Source organism: Hemitrygon akajei, chromosome 12, assembly GCF_048418815.1.
Source record: "Hemitrygon akajei chromosome 12, sHemAka1.3, whole genome shotgun sequence".
Classification (NCBI taxonomy): domain Eukaryota; kingdom Metazoa; phylum Chordata; class Chondrichthyes; order Myliobatiformes; family Dasyatidae; genus Hemitrygon; species Hemitrygon akajei.
In genome coordinates, this window is record NC_133135.1 from 77,243,115 (window position 1) to 77,265,967 (window position 22,853).

Here is a 22,853-nt window from a genome sequence, read left to right on the forward strand (position 1 = left end):
TACAGTAAAATGTGAAAACACATAGTTGTGGGGACTGAGTAGTTTTCAAAGCACTGTATATTTTACCTGTCTTCAACTGAGAACATTTGGACACAAACTTTAAATTTTAGCAACTAGGGAAGTCAACTTGAAGCTTATTGGGCTGTTCCTTAACATTGAATCCTGAGCTGCTGCTTTAGAGCTGATGAATAGTTATCTAAGTGCATCTTTCTCAATTAGCTAAGTAGGGGGAAAGAACATATGCCTACTTAGGCCTGAAATTCCCTTATATTGTTCCAAGAACCTTACACAGCTTTATTGTACACTATCAGATTTTTAAAAAAATTCTGCATGCTTGACCTTTTGCTTTCCTTAGCATTTATTTACCTTCCATTTTCTAGTCATATTACACCCCTTTGGGAATATGTTGGCTTCCAACTACCAAAAACAGTTTGGCTCTGCCTGCAGTATTTCACCCCATTATTGTTCTTTTATCCATTTTATATCCAGTTTCCTTCAGGTTCTGAGGTAGCTTTAAACAGTAAACAAGCTATGAAAATCGAAGGGATTTGTATTGGAGGGATAGGAAGGTAGACAGAGGGGGAGGTGTGGCTCTGCTGGTAAAGAATGGCATCAGATCAGTAGAAAGAAATGACATAATATCAGAAAATGTTGAATCTTTGTGGGTTGAGTTAAGAAACTGCAAGGGTAAAACGGACCCTGATGGCAGTTATATACAGGCCTCCCAACAGTAGCTGAGATATGGACCACAGATTACAACAGGAAATAGAAAAGGCATGTCAAAAGGGCAATGTTATGATTGATTGTCATGGGAGATTTCAACATGCAGGCCGATTGGCGAAAATCAGGTTGGTAATAGATCTCAAGAGTATGAGTTTGTTGAATGCTGAAGAGATAGGTTTTTAGAATAGTTTGCTGTTGAGCCTCCTAAGGGATCTGGATTGGGTGTTATGTAATGAACTGGAGGCGCTCAGGGAGCTTAAGGTAAAAGAACCAGGAGACCGTGATCATAATATGATTGAGTTCAACTTGAAATTTAGTAGGGAGAAAGTAAACTCTGCCATAGCAGTATTTCAGAATCAGAATCAGGTTTATTATCACCGGCATGTGATGTGAAATTTGTTAACTTAGCAGCAGCAGTTCAATACAATACATAATCTAGAAGAGAAAAAATAATAACTATAAAGAAATAAATCAATTACAGTATACATATATTGAATAGATTAAAAAATGTGCAAAAAACAGAAATACTGTATATTTAAAAAAAAAAGTGAGTTAGTGTCCAAGGATTCGATGTCCATTTAGGAATCGGATGGCAGAGGGGAAGAAACTTTTCCTGAATCGCTGAGTGTGTGCCTTCAGGCTTCTGTACCTCCTACCTGATGGTAACAGTGAGAAAAGGGCATGCCCTGGGTGCTGGAGGTCCTTAATAATGTTCCTATGTCTTATGGTCTAAAATACTAACAAAAACATACTAATTTATTAACAGAAGTCTTACTTTTTTTTCAGGTCTCCTTCAAATTTCACAAAGTAAAGTAGCTGTGCTGCTTTTGGCTGGTGGACAGGGAACACGTCTTGGAGTAACCTTTCCTAAAGGGATGTACAATGTTGGTTTATTGTCACAAAAAACTCTCTTTCAAATTCAAGCTGAACGCATTTTGAAACTTCAGCAAATGGCTTCGAAGCAATTTGGACATAAATGCACAATTCCATGGTCAGTATCCCTACCCACTGTAGTACTTTTAGCCACCTATATGTATTTATATATTTGAATAAGATTCCAAATAAGTAAAGTTTATTCCTTCTGTTGAACACACACACACACACACACACACACACACACACACACACACACACACACACACACACACACACACACACACACACACATATATATGTTATATTCAGTTTGTCATGAACAAAATTGGTTCAGTCACAGCTTTTTGGTATAAATTTGCTTTACTTCAATGGTGTCTGACCTATTGTCAAGGTAGATGTTATGTTTTATAACTCCAAAACATTAATTAAAAGGAAAACACGTGAGTGCAAAATATGAGTTTAACTTTCTGCTTAAGCAAGGCGCGCACGTATCATCTGGTCGCATCATGACATGTAATTCACCTATTTTTACATATAATCATAATGAATTTTATGAACAACATAAGAGTGTTGAATCAAACAATTTATTTACAAGATTACTCAAAAATTACTGAAATATTAAATACACGACAGTAGAGGCTATTTCAGTAGACAACTCCCAGGGCTGAAATGGTTGCCCCAAGAGGACACAGGTTTAAGGTGCTGGGGAGCAGGTACACAGGAGATGTCAGGGGTAAGTTTTTTACTCAGAGAGTGGTGAGTGCGTGAAATGGGCTGCCAGCAACGGTGGTGGAGGCGGATACGATAGGGTCTTTTAAGAGACTCCTGGACAGGTACATGGAGCTTAGAAAAATAGAGGGCTATCGGTAAGCCTACTAATTTCTAAGGTAGAGATGTGTTCGGCACAACTTTGAGGGCCGAAGGGCTTGTATTGTGCTGTAGGTTTTCTAAGTTTTTCTAACAGGTTAGAACTTTTGCCTGCGTACATGGAGGTTGGGGACGTGAGCATACAGTAAATGCTTTAGAGTGTGCAATAGTTTTTGACAACATGTAATGCAAAATTATACCCCACAATTGAAGTAAACCTTAACCATAAGTCTGAGGACAGCCTTGGCTTTGTGTAAAACACCGGGTCTTGCATTGTCACAGCCAAAGAGTTCCAAGGGTGATTTTTTTTTTAAATCTTTTGACTTTCACTGAACACATCATCCCCCAGCTAGTCTATCTTACTCACTGTCTATATTGCTGGGGCCTTAAACCTCACCCCTTCCTAAGATCTTAGTCTGTTATCAAACCCTTCCCCGGCAGTCCACTCAGCAGCCTCTACAGTCTGCTCCTCTGCTCTCTTCTCCCCTGATCTTCACACTCCATTGTGGTGGAAAGCTGAGGCAGTGAGGCCTGTTGTATCATGTACCTAGTATGATTGCCTTGTACAGTCAAACATGGAATTTGCCCTGGGCCAAATTTGAGTTTGTGTTGCTACTTTGTCTGATGACATTATTTCAGGATTTACTTTTTCAGCATGTGGAGCAGTTATGTATCTTCAAGAAGGAGGAGGAAGATTAGAAAATAATGCCTCATCTAGAGATAGATGTTTGATAAATGCTGTGGCAGCAATTATTGTAGAATTGAAAAAATGACCCAAGGTGTAATCTGTTATAATCAAAATATGAGGGCTACAGTCATCATATAAGGTTTATTCTGCATGTAGATGGAGAAAAAAAGGATGGATCATTGATATCTCCAGTGCAGGAAGAGAAGTCATTGATTGGTATGCTGTTTCTATGCTAGGATTGTCCAGAATGTTGGGGGGGGGGGGGGGTGGGGGGTGGAAAATGACGACTGCTCCACTGATCTGGACAACATACACTGGAGGAAGATTATATGGTTTAGTGTTACAGAGATATGGATGGTGTTCAATGGTACTAGAGATGGTCTTATATTGTCTGTTTATGTACAATACTTATGTACAACAGTATTAGTCAAGTGGAGAGATTTCAATAGTAAGGCTGCAGTGAAGTTAAGCATTTATATTGGAGACAACAAGACATTAATTAGTACAGTTTTTTTGCTTGGAGAGAAAGGAAGATCGAGTTGAAATTCATCTTGTAAGGCTACAGGTGGCATTTGTAAGGAGAGGGAGAAACATTGGTTTGGAATATGAAGCTGGACAACGTCTGAAGTAATTGAACTACCTAGGGAAGTTATAATGGAAGACTAGTTATCAGTTTATTAGGGCTGGACTAAACTGAGAACAAGTTAGAAGAGGGCTTGATGGAAAAGAAATTTTAAAAAAGGGGGCTTGGGTTTAGAGTGGAAGCCTGTTGAATAGCTTTGTTATTATAGATAAGAGAAAGAGGCTACTGAATAGATGGTCTGAATACTAAAGCTGCAGATTTGCAATTATTTAAGTTAAACTTTGGTAGCAAATTGTCTATCAGTGTTTACCAACAGCTTAACCCAATTGATATTTATCAGTCAAGTTTGCACAAATGACAACTGAGTTTAAATATGAATCCATCTGTGCAAGATTGTTGTACACAAGTTGCATAAAAAATCTGTTTAATGTGTGCAAGACAGCTCTAGTGTTCATTTTGGGCCAGGAATGACCATGAGGAAATTGGCCTAGGCATTTCCGGACACAACTTACTAGGGGACATCAGATGTTGGTGTGGCATTAGACTTGTAACTAATGACATCACTCAATGTGCAGCAGCCATTTCTATATTTACTGACAGATTGATTAGTAAGTTGCATTTCAGGGTATCACCTTACAAGAATGCTGTGATTACGAAAAATTGCAGAATAGATTCACAGGAATGTTTCCTGAACTGGAGGGCTTGTGGTATAAAGGGAGATTGGATAAGCTGGCCTGATTTTCCTTGAGCAAAGGAAAATATAAACTTTTGAGGATAGTGAGTCTTCTCCAGGGTAGGAGAGTCCAAAGCATGAGTTTAAGGTGGATTGGGGAGGATTTAAAGGGAATCTGAGTGGCAAGTTTTTCTGCACAGAGGGTGGAACGATGTTGTAAAAGTAGAAACCAGTACAATATGTAAAATATATTTGGACAGATATATGGAGAGGAACTGTTCAGAGGGCCAAACATAGGCAAGTAAGATTGGTGTAGACATACATCTTGGTTGCATGGATGAATTGGGGCTGAAAGGTCTGTAATTCTGCTATATAACTCTGAATCTGAAACTATATGATCTGCATTTTCCCACTTGCTCTTGGAGGAGGAGACCCTGCAAAAAGAAAGCAAAGAAATGAATGGATGTCCTGTGGAACATCAATATTTTTCCCATAGTTTCTGCCAGACTCATCTTTCTGTCATTCTGTTTTTGTTCACAAATATCCAGAAAGTCATAGCATTTCTATATTAAGCACCTGTTGAAAGTGCTGCAGTCATAACCCCTTGATGAAGCCATAATTGTAGTGGTTTGGGGCAATCAATCACATCAGGTCCTTAATCTTGTGTGTACCTGAACTCACAAGGAAGCACATGTGCCCTCTATCCTGTTTCTCTTGCTTCTGACTCATGTTGTGTTACTGTACTTGGACTGTATCGAAACTGACTTGCTTCCTGGGATTCAGCACAGCAATGACTCAACTTCACATGGTTTCAGTCAAGAAATCTGCAGTTAAATTTTTTGTGAATGATTCAAGGTTAAAAATAATGGGTTTTCAATCAAATTTATTACAAATGTTGTTTTTTTTTTGTTTTCTTCCTGGGTGGGGTCACCAAACTAACCACTAATATACATAGTATGCATTCATTGATCCAAAAAAGTGAACAGCTTTTATTGGCAATAAATTATTTCTCCACTATGTGGCACTCTGTTCCTTGTTTTTAAAACATTTTCTTGTTGGATTAGCTAGTTTTATACTGTGTATATAGAAATACATTCTAGGATTTTCTAGAGGGAGCGTGATTTCTACACAATTATTTTTGTTTATGAAACAGTTTTGTTTTTGTAGTATCTCTGCTATTCTTCCTCCACTCAAGTATAACTATAATGTGCAGATGTATATTTCTGTTCAAACCATTTTTAAGTTGATTTAACAACTTGTATTTTTGTTTTTTTGCTTTATTTGCCTTTTTTTAAATCCCCTTTTTGAATTTCTTTAGGTATATTATGACTAGTGGCCGGACTATGGAATCTACAAAGGAGTTTTTTGTTAAATACAATTACTTTGGTCTACAGAAGGAAAATATCATCTTTTTCCAACAGGGAATGTTGCCAGCTATGACTTTTGATGGGAAGGCGATCCTTGAAGGAAAAAGTAAAATTTCAATGGCACCAGGTCGGTTTTAAAACAAAAATAATCTGATATGCATGCTAATTTGAATCAGAATTATTGCTCGCTATCTGTTGCAGATCATCAGATAATGAATGCCTACCTCATTTCATCTGCCATCCTCCTTGCCCAAAAAAAAACTATTTATTTTTTGGATTGCAGACTATCTTCCATTTCTAAAGCTGGTAGGTGTTAGTTTATTAGTGCTGGGGTAAACTGAGAACAAGTTAGGAGAGGGCTAGTTGGAAAAGACACTTAAACGAAAGGGTTGGGTTTAGATTAGAATGTTATTATAGGTGAGAAGAAGAGGTACTGATTAGATGATCTGCACTTAGATATTTACAGTTAAGCCCACAATGCTGAACAACACTCCAAGCATTAATTTAATGGCATTGTAGAATGGCTGATTAAACATTTTACAACATTTTTTTGCCTTGGTTGATTTGTAATGCCCCACTTCTTAAATGTAAACAAATTGGTTCAAAATTAAACAGAATTTGAAGTTCGTAGTTTAAATGTTTCAAGACTGTTGATGTACATAAATTCTGGTTTTGCAGATGGAAATGGAGGACTTTACCGTGCCCTTGGAAATCAGAAGATTGTGGAGGATATGGAAAGCCGAGGCATTGCTTATGTTCATGTGTACTGTGTGGACAATATTCTTGTTAAAGTTGCCGATCCAGTCTTCATAGGCTTTTGTGTGAAACAGGAAGCTGACTGTGGAGCTAAGGTATGTTTTCTTTTAGTGTATATGTTAACATCAATAGCTTTTGTCACTGAGAACTTGCTCTAAAATCCACATTATAGTTTTATTCAGATGACTAGATCCTAATGGTTGCATATGAAACATTGCGTTGTAGTAACTGCAGGGGTGATCTTTAAATATTTAATGTACCTTAAACACCTGAAATTATCCATTTGGTCATTTGCACTATTGGATTTGTGGAACTTCACTGTGGTCAAATAGATTGATGTTTAACTATTCTACAGTGCTAAATGCACTTAGGAAGAACTTGATTGGGAATAGAGTTACATCAACTTTGTCAAATTTGTCCACTTTTTTCATTATTTCTTTTCCCAATATGGTTGCCTTTTTGCCTACAGATTATATTGTATAAGTTAGCACCACATTACAAGCATGAAAATTTAAAATTACAGGATCCTAGTGTTATGAATAGAGATATCAAGTGTAAGTAAAACAAAATGTCACCGGTGAACCACAGCAATGTTCTGTGGGCTACGTATAATACTGCTAAATATACTTCTTCTGAATTACTCTCACTGCAACTTGCAGCATGTAATCTTTCTTTAACCAATGTACTTTTAAACTGTCTTAATGAACTATTGATTTCATGATCTTCTGAAGAACTCTGTGGACTTAACTCGCAAGCAAGCAGGTCCACTTTTTAAGTGATCAAAGATTCATTGCCATGGCTGGAAGTGAGGCGGGGGTGCGGGGGGGGGGGGGGAGGGTGACTCCAAGCCAGGCTGAAACACAGAGGAATGATACCCCCTCAAAAAAGCATCTTGTTAGCAAATGTCCAGTCGCTGGAGAACAAAATTGAGCTGTGTCAGAGGGAAATGAGACATTGTCCTGTTCTATGTTTAACTGAGACATGGCTTACTCCCAGTACATCAGATACAGTGATCAGACCGAAGGCTTCTTGATTCACAGGATGGACCAAACTGCTGATTCGGAATAGGAAAAGGTGGAAGTGTGTGTTTCAAGATAAACTCTGAGTGGTGCTCCAATGTGGCGATTTTGTCAAACTTGTGTTCTCCCCAACCTTGAACACCTAACGATCCAATGCTGTCCATTTTACTTACTTAAGGAATTCTTATCTGTGATCCTTATCAGAGATTACATACCACCAGCGCCCGACTATAATCAAGGCTTGAGATACTGCATGGTGCCATTTCCAAGTGAGAAACAATCCATCCTGACGAATTTCAAATCAGTGTCGTGGAACTTCAACCAGATTTGTTTGACAAAGTCCTTGCTCAGTTACCATCAGCATATAACCAGAAGCACCAGAGGTTCCAACACACTAAGATAAGGAATGCCTCCCATGCCATGCCCAGACCACATTTCAAGAAATTTGATCACTTGGCTGTCCTACCTGCATACAGGCAGAGGCTAAAGAGCAAACCTCTGGAGATTCAGGCAACAAAGAGGTGGTTGTGGGTGGCAGAGGATTGGCTATGGGATTGCATCGAGTCAGTAAACTGAGCCATGTTCGAGCATTCATCTCCGGATCTGAAAAAATAGAAATGGTTGTCACGGACTTTATAAAAACAGTTGTAGATGAATGTGTCCCACAAAACCATTCAGAGTCTTCCACAACTGAAAGCCCTGAATGAACCATGAGATCTACAATCTGAGGGCCAGATCAGAGGCTTTCAAGAATGGTAATCAAAAAACTTACAAGAGGACCATTTACAATCTTTGGAAAGCAATGTCACAGGTGAATTTGCAATTCCAGACTCAACTTGAATCAACAAAGGATACTCGACAGTTGCGGCAAGGCTTTGAATGTTATCACCTCTTACAAAGTAAAATTAAGTGATATATGTGACTACGGGCTTTACTTCCAGATGAAATCTACGCTTACTTTGATTGTCAAAACATAGAGCAACCACCACAAACTCCCACAACCACTGATGATCCTGTGATTTCAGTCTCTGAGACCAGTGTCCGAGTAGCCTTCAGGAGGGTAAACACATGAAAAGCATCCGGCCCAGACGGGGTACCTGGCCAAGTACTAAAGACCTGTGCTGATCAATTATTTGCCCGTTTGGAAACAAGGAGCTAGGAATGTTGTATAATGTCATAGCAGTCCAGCAAATTATCCTCCGTAGTTTTATGAGATAGTTTTGTATCCCCTCCAGAGTGTGGGAATAGCTCTGGGAAGCATATACAGTGTATTTATTGCTCTTCTTTGAAAGGTCAGTACCGGTGCCCAAGAAGAACGTGGTAACCTGCATCAATGACTATTATCCAGTCGCACTTACATCCACAGTGATGAAGCGTTTCGAGAGCTTGGTGATGAAACATATAAACTCCTGTCTGAGAAGCAACTTGGATCTGTTTTAATTTCTCTACCAGCACAACAGGTTCACGGCAGATGCCATCTCATTGGCTCTTCACTCGACCCTGGAACATTTGGACAGCAGAGATTCCTATATCAGGATGCTCTTTATCAACTACAGCTCCGCATTCAATCCCCTCAAAATTAATCAGTAAGCTCCAAGACCTTGACCTCTATACCTGCTTGTGCAATTGGATCCTCAATTTCCTAGTCAATTCAGACTGGCATCAACATCTCCTCCACGATCTGTATCGGCACAGGTGCTTCACAAGACTGTGCACTTAGACCCCTGCTCTACGCTTTACACTTATGACTGTGTGGCTAAGCGCAGTTCAGAGATTTAAAGATTCGTATATTATCAAAGCACGTATCTATATACACTCTGAAATTTTGTCTTCTCCAGATCATCAACCCCCAAAATCCCCTACCCCCCACACAAAATGAAGCAGGGACATCAACCCCCAAAAAACAAACCCCTCCTACAAAAAACTAACAGAACACTAACAGGACATCAACCCTCAAGCATCCTCCCCTCATACAACAAAATGGAAATGGAATAGGAAATTTAAAAAAAAACACTGAATATTAAAAACCTTAAGTTTGAAAAAAGTCCACAGTTCATAAACACAATAGTCCAATCCATAAGCACAGAACACATAAACACCATCCTTCAATATCACCATTCGAGGCAGAGAGGCCTACCCACCTGCCACAGCGAGCCACACAGCAATAGGCTGTTCACAGACTCCTTCTCAGCAGCAATCAAAAGGAAGGCAATCAATGCTGAACTCTGGCTTGCTTTACGCATTCATATCAATGCCTCAGTCTTCCTCATTGCTTCAATCAGCAGAATGGAGTTGAACATTGGCTCATGTCTTGTCTCAAAGTTTCTTCACATAGAAGCCATTCAAGTTCGTGCTCGCTTTCTGGAATCTTCTGGGAGACAGCAAAGCGTTGGATACTCTAACAATCTCTAAACTGTAAATCACAGGCTCTAACAGTCCCAGAAACACGTGTTAGGTGAAAAATAGACATAAAAGAAGTAAAAAAAGACATTTTTGTGAGCTGTCTGGAAGATGTCAGCCAAAGGAGCATTGAACACTGACGCCATCTTGACCGGAAGCAACCAATGCCATATTCAAAATGTGCTGACAACACCACTATCACAGATTGAATCAAAGCCTGTGGTGAATCAGCATATTTGAGGAAGATTGAAAATCTGGTGCTACAGCAACAATCTCTGACTTGGTGTCAGCGAGACCATGGAGCTGATCATTGGACTTAGGAGCAGGAAACTAGAGGTACATAAGCCAGTCCTCATCAAAGGATCAGAGATGGAGAGGGTCAGCAACTTTAAATTCTTTGGTGTTATCATTTCAGAGGATCTGTCCTTGACACAGCACATAAATGCAATTACAAAGAAAACATGGTAGCACCTCTACTTCCTTAGGAGTTTGCAAGGAGACAGGATGACATCAGAAAACTTAAAAACTTCTATGGATGTTTGGTAGAGAGTATATTGACTGGCTGCATCACAACCTGGTATGGAAACACTAATGTCCTCGAATGGAAAATCCTACTAAAAGTAGTGGATATGGCTCAACGGTCATGAGCACCTGTGCATGGAGTGTTATCTTAGGAAAGTAGCATCCACCACCCAGGTCATGCTCTCTTCTTGCTGCTGCCATCAGGAAGAAGGTACAGGAGCTCCATCACTTGCTCCATTATTAAAATGTTCCTACAACCTATGGAATCACTGTCAAGGACACTTAACCCCATGTTCTTGATATTTATTGCTTATTTATTTATTATTATTATTTCTTTATTTTTGTATGTGCACTTTTGCACACTGGTTGATCACCCAAGTTGGTGTGGTCTTTCATTGATTCTATTATAATTATTCTATTATGGGCTTATTGAGTATGCCCACAAGAAAATGAATCTCTGGGTTGTACATGGTGACATGTATGTACTTAAGGTAATAGATTTAGTTTGAACTTTGAAACTTTTCCAATCAATGGCTAGACAGTAGCTCAGTTTTTGTCCACTTTTGAGTAACTGTTGCAGCCAGCATTTAAACACCAACAGCCCTCACCTGTTCTGGATACTATAGCACCTTTTGTAACCATTCCTGAGGTATATCACATGGATAAACTTATAAAATATTTTGTACTGTAATTTTATAGGATGAATGTTAAAGCCTACTAGAGGAAATGAGCTTTGCTTGAATTGTATAAGTGACTGACTTAAGCTGTTAGGAGAGATTTTGGAACCAGTTTGTTCTCCTTGGGCAGAAATGATTAAGGAGAAATTCCTTCTGCTGGTGGATGCCAAGAAAAGATATTATAAGATTACTTAATATAGCAAATTATGATTATAGGATACAATGCCTGATGTGATAAGTTGTAAAAGAAAATTATCTGTTTCAAAGTAGTTAATTGCAGGACCAAAGAAAATGAATGCATTAAGTGTATTCATTGGAAATTGCTCTCAGAGAAATTACACAGACAGATTGAGGGGGGATATCCTTCTCTTACTACTGATTCTAAAATGTACCTTGAATATTGAATATATGAAGAGTTATCTCGAGCTGCCATTCAAATTGGCTGTGACTGGAAAACCTTTCATAGGGTGACATAAGTTGATGGGACGGTTAATAAATGTAAAGATCCCAAAAGGCATTCAAACTCAATAGCCTACAAAGAAAACAGATCAACATCTGGTGACAATAATTTTCTCTCACTGATGAAAATAAGACATGTTTATGTTAAAGTAATGCTGTTCTTCATATTCAGCAATTTTTAAAGTGTTGTTTTGGTTATTGTTATTTATAAAGCAAGAATTGCCATCTGGACTTCATTTCTCACTTAGAGCTTATCCTTTTTGTGTAGAATACACAGCCTGATTTATATTTGTGACTTATGTTTATACGTGTGAACAATTAAGTTATAAGTTGGAATTTATTAACTCATCAATTGCTGTAGTCCAAAAGCTTAAAATTGATTTAGTATGTTAAAGAGTTGAATATGACCTGTTTGGACCTGATCTGACTGAGTAAACTCATTTAAAACACCTCATAGGCTGCTGTGCATGGCCTTAGAGCTAAAAAATGGCATCAACTGTCCATATGCACACTTATGGGATGGATTGGATTGATATAATGTTAGCATAATTGCTAATATTATATCATACCATTTGACCAGAAGTTCGCAGAGCAGACATGAGCGATATTTTAATACATGTGATATCACCTTGAGTATAGGTACTCAAGCTAATTCTCCTAAACTTGCAAACATGAAGTTGTTCAACATTGGGTAAAATAGCCTATCATCTCCGTTTCTAATTGATTACATCATCCACTGCTTGCAGATTGTTTTTTTTAAATTAGCTAGCACTTTGACTCCACAAGTATTTAGCACTTTTTAATGTTGTTTTAAGTTATAAGAATTGAAGTGAGATGTGACAGAAGCAGGAAATCTTTTTTCCTGAATTGTTCCTGAGTGCACTAATAGGCATTTCCCTTGAAATATAGTATGATTGGGGAAATGAGCAGAGAATACTCATGCAGAATGTGTTGTTGGAGTGAAAAGTGTTCTTTTCAGATTGCCATTTATGCCCCTCTGTCCAAGCAGTTATATAATTTGAAGCTCTTTAATATCTATGCTTCCGTAAGGAAGCTTTCGTTGTAGGTTGGCAACTGCTGCAATCTCAGAGCAGGGCAAGACCTCATTGCTAGTGGCCATCAAAGTGACTATAACAAAATGTTTAGCTCTTACAGGTTTTAGCAAGTGTTATATGCAGACTTCTGCAGTTTGTGTAAGGGTGCAGCTTAAGGATATGCGCTTAGCCCACTGCTCTGATCTACACATGTGACTATGTTGCTAGGCACAGTTCAAATGCCTTCTATAAATTTGTTGATGCCACTACTGTTGGCCAAATCTCAGATCGTGACGAGTAGGCCCATAGGAGTGCGGTAGATCAAATGGTTGAGTAATGTTGCTGCAAAAACAATCTCAGACTCAGGGATTTCAGGAAAGGGAAGTCAGGAGGACACACAGCAGTCCTCATTGAGAGGTCAGCAGTGGAAAGGGTGGGTGGGCATCTTCAAGTTCCTGGGTGTCGACATGTGAGAGGACCTATCCTGGCCCAACACTTTGATGCAATGATGAAGAAGGCATGCCAGTGGGAGCTTGAGGAGATTTGGTATGTCACCTAAGACTCTTACAGATTTCTGTAGATGAACAGCGTTCTGACTGGTTGCATCGCAGTCCCAAGCACAGACAGCTGCAAGAGGCTGCAGAAGGTTGTAGACTCACCCAGTTTCAATATGGTAAGAACCCCCCCCCCCCAACCACTACCACCATTCAGAACAACTTCAAGAGGTGCTGCCTCAAGAAGGCGGAACCCATCACCAAAAACCCTCACTATTCAGGACATGCCCTCCTCGCATTATTGCCATTAGAGAATGCCAAAATCTTGCAACTTGATTCACTATATAGTTGTACATCTTGCCTTCAATCTGCCACACCTATCAGTGTGCACTTGACTGCAGTGCAAAAATTAAAAACATAACATAAAAATTCCATATCACATTTGTAAATATTAACTACACCATCTTGTAAACAAAATTCTTTACCACCATTATAATTTCTTTGGTGCCTGTCATCGCCTTTCTTTGCTTGTCTGGTGCACTTTTGAGCATTTTTTTACTGCCTGTATTCCGTGGGTCATTGTCCTAATGCAATATTCATTATCCTTGTGCTAGGCATGCTTAGCAGATACACACTCTGCTGCAGGTGTGCTTCGCACATTGTGTGTATTGTTCTAGATTTCCAGATTCTGCGAGTACCTCTCATGCTTAGCAGATGTATGATAAAGATAACCACGAACTAATCGAGATTCAGAATGTCTTGATCAACATTCCCTCTGATTTATTTACAGCTGTATGGTCTAACCATTGCTGTGAGCTGGAAATGTTTACATGGCCTGAAACCTACGCCGGCTTTAAAAGTATAAATGTTTGCGTTCAGCGGACTGATGGGTTATCAACGATGAGCTACTGAATTCCATTTTGTGTTCATTGTTACAATTTGTAACAGTGTTGTAATTTGAAATACTGACAATGTAAATACATTGAAACTCTAAAATGTTTCAAAGTAAAGGTGATATGTTTATTATTTGGAAAATTTATGTATCATATTCATGAACACAATTACAAGGTACTTCACGACTATACTAACATAGATTTCAAAATTATGTTAGCATAATTTCAAAATTTTATTAACATTCTGTGAAAGGAAGTTCAAGCTGCGCAGCAACAAAGGCAATGTGTGCGGGAGCATTTCAGTTACTGTACGGCTGGGCACCTGCGCAGATTAGAGTTGACAGTGATCTTGATACAGGCTTAAAGTTTCCGTCAGCAACAACTTTGGGCTGAGTGACTAGCAGGTAGCTGCAGAAGCAATAGCAATATGGCAGTAATGCGAGGAAAAACGTCATTTTGACAAAGGGCAATAAATACACTGTATATACTCTGCAGAATTATTCCCACACACTGGAGGGGATGCAAAACAGTCCTATAAAACTGTGGAGGATGATTTGCAAGACTGCTATGGTATTATGTTACGTTCCTTGTTTCCAAACAGTCAAAACTTGCATTGTATCATTCAGATACTGAATGGCTGGTACAGCCAAGCATGCTGCAAAATGATCTTTCAGATGCTGCTGCATGATGGTGGGGTCCGCAAGCATGTTTCCCGTTGGAGCGTACATGCACAGCTAAGCAAAGTTGGTGGTTGCTACCTTGACATTGAACAATGCTTCCCAGCATCTCACTAAACATGCCCAAAATGAGACCTAGATTGTATCTTGTATGTTGCAAGTCAGAAGAAATTCTGGAAAAGTGAGGGGAGAGTGTGAGGATCAGGTATTATGATAGTTTCCACACTCCCAGGAGGATCAGATTGATCTCCCAACATCTGGAGGAAAGCCTAACACCTTTATTTGAGTCTTTCTGTGAAATCTGTAGGCTGATGTGGCTATCATTTATTCCAGGTAAAAATGAAGTAGAGAGGGCAAAGAAAGCAAAGGGGATAGATACATGCTCACATTTTCCTCCAATTGTGCCAATAACTCTGGGGAGCTGAATATCATGTCTGTGACAAATTTAGTACACTGGCACAGTTGCTGTGTGATGTTTGAAGACATGTTTATTAATTAGCACCATGTGAGGTATTTGAACTTGCAATACTTTGAGTCCTCAGTATTGACCTTGTATTCACATTTCTCCATGACTTGTTTATTAATTTGCAGTGAGCCTTTAGAGTCATGAAGCACCACAGCACAGGAGCAGGCTCTTCGGCCCATCTGGTCTACCGAGCTATTACTTTGCCTAGTCCCACTGACCTGAACATGGAACAAAGCCTTCCATGCCCCTCCCATCCATATACTTATCCAAATTTATCTTAACTGTTGAAATTGAACCTGCATTCACTACTTCTGCTGGTGCTTGTTCCGTACTCTCACCACCCTCTGAGTGAAGCATTTCCCTTTACGTATTTCACCTTCACTCTTAATCAATGACCTGTAGTTCTAGTCTCACCCAATCGCATGGAAAAAACCTGCCTGTATTTACCAATCTATACTTCTCATAATTTGTTTTAATGCCTCTATCAAATCTCTCCTCATTCCCTAATGCTCCAAGGAATAAAGTAGCAAAATCAGATTTAATATCACTGGCATATGTCATGACATTTGTTGTTTTGTGGCATCTGTACATTGCACTGCATAATAATAATAAACTATAAATTACAATAAAAAATATATATAAAAACTAAATTAAATAAGTAGTGCAAAAAGAGGGGGAAAATGTGAGGTGTTCATGGTTCTGATGGCAGAAGGGAAGAAGCTGTTCCTGAAATGTGAGTGTGTGCCTTCAGGCTCCTATACCACCACCTGGCTGGTAGCGATGAGAAGAGAGTATGTCCTGGGTGATGGGGGTCTTTAATGATGGATGCTGCCGTTTTGAGGTATCATCTTTAGAAGGCCTCTCGATGCTGGGGGGGCTAGTGCACGTGTTGGAGCAGGCTGAAGTTACAACTTTCTGTAGCTTTTACTGATCCTGTAAAGTGCCGTTCCATACCAGATGGTGATACAACTAGTTAGAATGCTCTCCACGGTACATCTGTAGAAGTTTGCAGGAGTCTTTGGTGACATACCAATTCTCCTGAAACTCCTAGTGAAGTATAGTCTCTGTCCAGCCTTCTTTGTACTCGCATCAATATTTTGATCCTAGGTTAGACCTTCAGAGATGTTGACACCCAGGAATTTGAAACTGCTCACTCTTTCCACTACTGATCCCCCGATGAGGATTAGTGTGTGTGTTTCCTGGACTTCCCCTTCCTGAAGACCACAACCAATTCCTTGGTCTTACTGATGTTCAGTGCAAGGTTGTTGTTGTGATACCACTCGGCCAGCTGATATATCTCGCTCCTGTACGCCTCCTTATCATCATCTGAAATTCTGCCAACGATATTCGGATCATTGGCAAATTTATAATAGGCATTTGAGCTGTGCTTAGCCATACAGTTGTGAGTGTAAAGAGAGTGGAACAGTGAGCTAAGTACACATCCTTGAGGTGTACCAGCATTGATTGTTAGTGAGGAGATGTTATTTCCAATCCACACTGACTAGTCTCCTGGTAAGGAAGTCAAGTAGCCAGTTACAGAGTGAAGTACAGAGCCCCAGGTTTTGGAGCTAGTTGCTTAGTACTAAGGGTATGATTGTATTGAACGCCAAGTTGCAATAGTAAACCGCTGCCTGATGTAGGTATTTCTATTGTCCGGATGATTCTAGGCCGAGTGACAAGCCAGTGAGATTGCATCTACTCTAGACCTATTTTAGCAATAGGCAAATTGCAGAGGGTCTAGGTTCTTGTTTAGGCAGGAGTTGATTCTGACTATGTCCAACCTGTCAAAGTACTTCATCATAGTAGATAGGAGTGCAGCAGGGTAATAGTACTAACCGATTCAATCTTTCCCTGGAACTCAGCTCCTCAAGTTAATTTTTTTTGTACTCTTTCACTCTTTCACCTGTAGGTAGGTGACCAGAACTGTACACAGTACTCTAAATTAGGCCTCAATGTGCCAAAAGCTCTCTTTATGACTCTATCTACCAGTGATGACACTTTCAAGGAATTATGAATCTGCATTCCAGATCCCTTTGTTCTACTGCACTCCTCAGTACCCGACTGTCCACTGTGTAAGTCCTACCCTAACTTGAAGCCCCTCCCCACACCCACCAAAGAGCAACACCTCACACTTATCTACATTAAATTCTATCTGCTATTTTCCAGCCCATTTTTCTAGCTGCTCCAGATCCTGCTGCACGCTTTAGTGGCCTTCCTCATTCTCCATCATAGCTCAAATCTTGGTGTCATCAGCAAATTTACTGATCCAATTTACTACATTACCCGATCGTTGATGTAGATGACAAACAATAATGGATCAAACACCAATCCCTGTGGCTCACCACTAGTCACAGGCCTCCAGTACTACCACTCTTTGGCTTTTCCTGCCTTCGTTGAATCAAATTTACCACCTCATCCTGGATGCCAAGCAGTTGAAACTCTTGATCATTCTCCCAGGTGGGATCTTGTCAAAGGTCTTGCTAAAGTCCAAGTAGACAATGGCCACTGAATTTCCTTCAACTTTCCTGATAACCCCTTGAAAACTCTTAAGATTGGCTGGATATGACCTACATGCATAAAGTTCAAGTTTAATTGTCATTTAACCATAGATAAATACTCATGAATACAGTGAAACGAAATGTTCCGTGGGGCCAAGAAGCAAAACACAGTACCAACAGTCATACACAGCACAAGGCACACATAACACATATATGTTAGCAGTAAACATAGGGTCACACAGAAAACAATATAACATATAACCTGAGTGTCATGTCCTTTAGATTGATGGTGTATGGACGTTGTCGGCAAGAGCAAGCCCCCAGCAGTCCAATAGCAGTGCAGCTACAGACGAACATGATTCAACTTGTCTTCCATCATGTGGACACTGGGGGGCAGCACTGATAGGAGGAGCCAACCCCTAATCCAGCGTGCCCACTGCACTGCTGCAGTCTCCCACAGTGCCTCCAGCGTCTCTCCCCTGGGCGGCTGCAACAGGCAGCTCCATGATATGAAGGCTTAGCCCGTGTTTGCTCAGCCCCTGTCAATCCAAATACGATGTATCTGTTCCCGTAGAATAGCTGACCCACTATTGACATCAGGCTCATGATCATTAGCTTATTCCTAGAGCCTTTTTTAAACAACATAACAATATTAGCTATCCTCCAATTCTCTGGCACCTCACCTGTGTCATTATTTTTTATATACCTCTGTAAGAGCACCTGCAATTTTTGCAGTAGCCTCCCACAAGGTCCATGGAGGGCCTTGTCAGCCCCTGGGGTCTAAATCCACCCTAATTTTCCCTAAGATAGCAATAATCTCCTTTTTAATCTGTATATGGTCCATGATTTCACTTCTGACTTCTCCCAGTGGACTCTGTCCATCTCCCAACTAAAGACAGGTGCAAAAATTCCATTTTAAATCTCCCCCATCTCTTTCAGTTTCATGCATATGTCATCACCGATAATATAATAAAATAAAATAATTAAATTAACTGGGCCCGAACACATGCATTCTTACGACTCAAATGTATTTTTATCTTACTTGTGCACAAGGAGAACTGTATGGCCTTTGTCACTCACGCTGTTCAGAAGTCAAGACAGGAAACTGCTATTTTTATACAGAATTGGTTTATCAGTTTTAGCTATTGACAATTTGGTAAATTGTATATGTTTGAATTTCTTACTTGCAGGATCAATCACCATTTACAACGGAGATGTTGAAAGTCAGTGGAAACTATAAGCTGACACTTTGAAGTTGGGTGTATTTCACATCCTTCCATTATTCCTATCACACCTATCTCTGGAATCCCCTATTGTGAAAAGGGATGCTATGATTCAGGAAGACCTTTCTAGAAAAGACTCGCTACAGAGGCTTCCCTCACCTACAGTGGCACTCACACTGCCACAAACACCCCCGCCCATATTGACTAGTAAGCCCAGGTATCTCTTTGCCTTACCATAACTTCCACACAGAGATGACCACACTGATCTTTGAAAGGACCTATTTTGTCCCTTGCCATCCTTTTGCTCTTAATATATAAGTAGTGGCTTTGGGATTCTCTTTCTCCTTGTGCCTTCTTTTGGTCTTCATGATTTCCCTCTTAAGTGCCGTCTTGTATTTCTTACTCTGAAGTACCTCAGGTTCCTTAAGGTTGTTATAGATGAGCACGGTAGAGGGGATAAGCTCCCATTACCTATTAAATACTCCCAGTGGCATGCATCTAAAGTAGCCTCTAACAACCAAGTCCTGCTCCTGGCCTTCACTTGTGGCCTTAGCACCTAAGCCCAGTGGAATAATTTCTACTGATAGGAGAAGTGGCAAAGGCAGGTTACTGCCTTAAAACCAGTTACTTTGGACAGATGGGGCTTGTCAGCCGTGGTCGGCAACTCATCTAGGATAAGGAAAAACTCTGATCACAAACCTCTGCTGCCTTGCAGCTATACCCACTCATGGAGAAGGCTTTAGAAGTAAACCCGGAGGAAAAATCTGAAGTGGAGTCCCTGAGGCAGTCCTGCGTTGAGTTCAGTGCTGACTGGTGACACCACTGGTGCCAAACTGTATCAGCCTCTGCCGTCTTTTGGATTTCATGGAGGGGGTGGTCTGCCACATGGGCAACAGTTCGCTCTCCATATCATACTGCCCTGGCTTGCGTATCATGTAGACAGCTGAGACGCAACGTCCATGGTTGACGCTGATCGATGGAGGTCCTCAAGTACCTCATTTGTTCCCTGCTGCCTACTACTTTTATTTGTCTCTTTTTTTTTAACCAGGGCCTCAATATCTCTTGAAAACCAAATTCCCTAAATGTGTTATCCTTGCCTTTTATTCTAACATGGACATACAGACTCTGTCCTCTCAAAATTTCACTTCTGGCAGCCTCCCACATCCCTTTGCCAGAAAACAATCTATCCCAATCCACACTTGCCAGATCCTTTCTCAGGCAATCGGAATTGGCCTTTCTCTAATGTAGAATATCAACCTGAGGACCAGACCTTTCCTTTTCCATAATTATATTGAAACTAATGGAATTATTTTCCGAAGACACATTTCTGTCACCTGCCCTGTCTTACTCCATAGTACGGGATACCGCTTTGCACTCTGTCTATTAGAGTCCTCTATATATTCACTAAGGAAACTTGACTGAACACATTTGACAAACTCTATCCCATCCAGCCCTTTTACAGAATGGGAGAAAGTTAAAATCACCTATTACAACTTTATTTTTCTTGCAACGGTCTATGATCTCCCTACAAATTTGCTCTTCTAAATATTACTGTCTATTGGGTGGTCTATAATACAATCCCATTAATGTGGTAATCCCGTTCTTGTTCCTCAATTCCACCCATATACCCTCATTAGCCGAGTCCTCCAGTTTATCCTGTCAGAGTACCCCTGTGAAGTTTTCCCTGACTAGTAATTGGATTCTCTTTCCCTTTAGACCCTCCCACTCTATCATGTCTAAAGCAATGGAACCCTGGAACATTGAGCTGCCAGTCCTGCCCCTCCTGCAACCAAGTGTCACTAATGGGTACAATGCCATAATTCCATGTGCTGATCCATGCTCTAAGCTCATCCGCCTTGCCTACAATACTCCTTGCATTGAAATAGGTGCAGCTGAGAACGTTATTCCATGCTCAACCATTTGATTCCTGACTTGTGAACTGTATCAGAGTAATTGTGAGAAGGTGGCATGTGCATGCAGGCAACTGATCGATTGGGCTCCCTACATGTAGAGGGCTCTGTTTTGGCACGGGTTTCTGAATGTCCATGTTTTTCGTTTCAGCAGGCTTGTTCCAAAGCTCCCGCACTGTAAGTTGCACAGCGTGTACAGTGGCTAACGTGACTCAGTAAGAAGTATTAATCCTGCTGCTCCATTGTCATTCTTGCTTCGCATATATGTAACAGTACGTAGGTTTCAATAGGTACATCTAATGTCAGAGAAATGTATACAATATACATCCCGAAATTCTTTTTCTTTGCAAACATCCATGAAGACAGTACCCCAAAGAATGAGCGACAGTTAAAAGCTAGCACCCCAAAGCCCCCCCACGCATAAGCAGCAGCAAGGCGACGATCCCCCACTCCCACCAGCAAAAAAGCATCGGTGCCCCCCCACCGAGCTCTCAAGTGTGCAGCGAAGCATCAAGAAGGACACAGACTTGCAGTGCCCCAAAGACTACTCGTTCACCTGGTAATTAGACATACCTCAGGCGCGCACGCGCTCTCTCTCTCCCTTTCCCTCTCCCCCTCCCTCCCTCCCTCCTCCCTCTCCCCCCCCAATAAGGGAAAAAGAGGTGTCCCCGTTTCATAGTGAGAGGGTAGACATAACAAACAACTGGCTGGTTTATGATGTTAAAAGTCTGTTGTGTCGTTTTTTCCGAGCTCTGTGCCCAGAGAGTCAGCCCCAGAAAGGCTCAGGTCTGTGGACACACAGCCCACAGCAGCTAACCCGCTGCTCCTGATGTTCCATGTTCTCCCACGACGCCTCAGTCAGGGGCACCAGCTTAGAATCAGCCCATCTCCAGAGCCGCGAAAATCCGGCACCCTGAAGGCACGCTAGTCTTCCAGGCCGCGCCCTTGGGATATCAAAAGGCGGCCGGCCGTGAGGCCCTGAGAGTGGGTCCCATTCTTGCAAAGAACCAAAGTCAGAGTGTAACTCCAGGTCAGGGTCTTCAAAGAACCTTGCAAAGGGAAAAAAGAGATATCAAAGGTAGAAATAGAGCTGTTTCCGAAGATGCAAGCAAAGGAGTCACCGTTTAGCACCATCGTCACTTTGCTCTGCCCCTTCTTCACAATATCTTTCCCCAAAACCACTCTACTATCTGTGCTGGCAGTCTGGTTCATAACTCCCTGCAACTCCCAGGGAAGCTCTAGTAAAATTAGAACTCCCAACTGAAGTTTGGCAAGCTGTGTCTGTTATGAATCATTAACACATGGGCTCGATGGGCCTTGCAAGTCCAGATGACATCTGATGTTTGGCCTAAGCAGACTGTTTACTGGGAAGTCTTAGATTATGGCTTGCATAGCCGATTATGATACATCATCACGATTTCTCCATCAATCTCCTGAGGAAGAATATATTTCAAAAGAAACTACAAAAAAGACCTTATGTTCCTTTAAAATGCTTCACTTTGATCCCTACCCTACCCCCAACTTCCTACAGATTCTCAAATTCCAGATTAGGTCATGCACTTGATTAGATGCCCTTTGCTGCTTGATGATCCAAGTTATCCAAAATTTCTTGTCAAAGGAGGTCTGCTCTCTGGGTTCTTGCAATCTGACAAATTTGTAAATGAGTGGAAAAGAAGAAGGATGAATAGCAAATATAATTACTGGGCAGCAGTTCAGAAGATTCAGCACATTACATTCCAGATAAAAATCTCCAACTCCTGTTCCAACCCGAATGTAGTCCGTTTTTCAGTAGCACAGGGTAGAATGCTAGCCCCTCATGATATGTCTACTCACACCTCACTCTATACATCCTTTCTCATTACCATCTCTCACACTCCAATTTGCTTATGGATGCAGCTGATGAAGAGTGTTAGGTGTGCTCTAAATTCAAATAAGTACTAAATTGGTATACTGCTTAGAATATAGTCAAATATCAAGCATAGTGATTGCACATCATGGTACATGCCAGTTCAAATTTATTATTTAAGTGCACCATATACTATCACCAT

At 40.7% G+C, this 22,853-nt stretch overlaps 1 protein-coding gene across 2 annotated transcripts in view; it reads left to right on the top strand.

Moving 5' to 3' along the window:
- uap1 (UDP-N-acetylglucosamine pyrophosphorylase 1) overlaps positions 1 to 22,853 on the top strand; it is a 56,418-nt gene that overhangs the window by 18,172 nt on the left and 15,393 nt on the right. For both annotated transcript variants that reach the window (XM_073063539.1, XM_073063540.1), the window contains exons 2-4: positions 1,510 to 1,714; positions 5,729 to 5,904; positions 6,456 to 6,628. In XM_073063539.1, the coding sequence (XP_072919640.1) occupies positions 1,510 to 1,714; positions 5,729 to 5,904; positions 6,456 to 6,628 (554 nt within the window). The remainder of the gene's footprint in view (positions 1 to 1,509; positions 1,715 to 5,728; positions 5,905 to 6,455; positions 6,629 to 22,853) is intronic.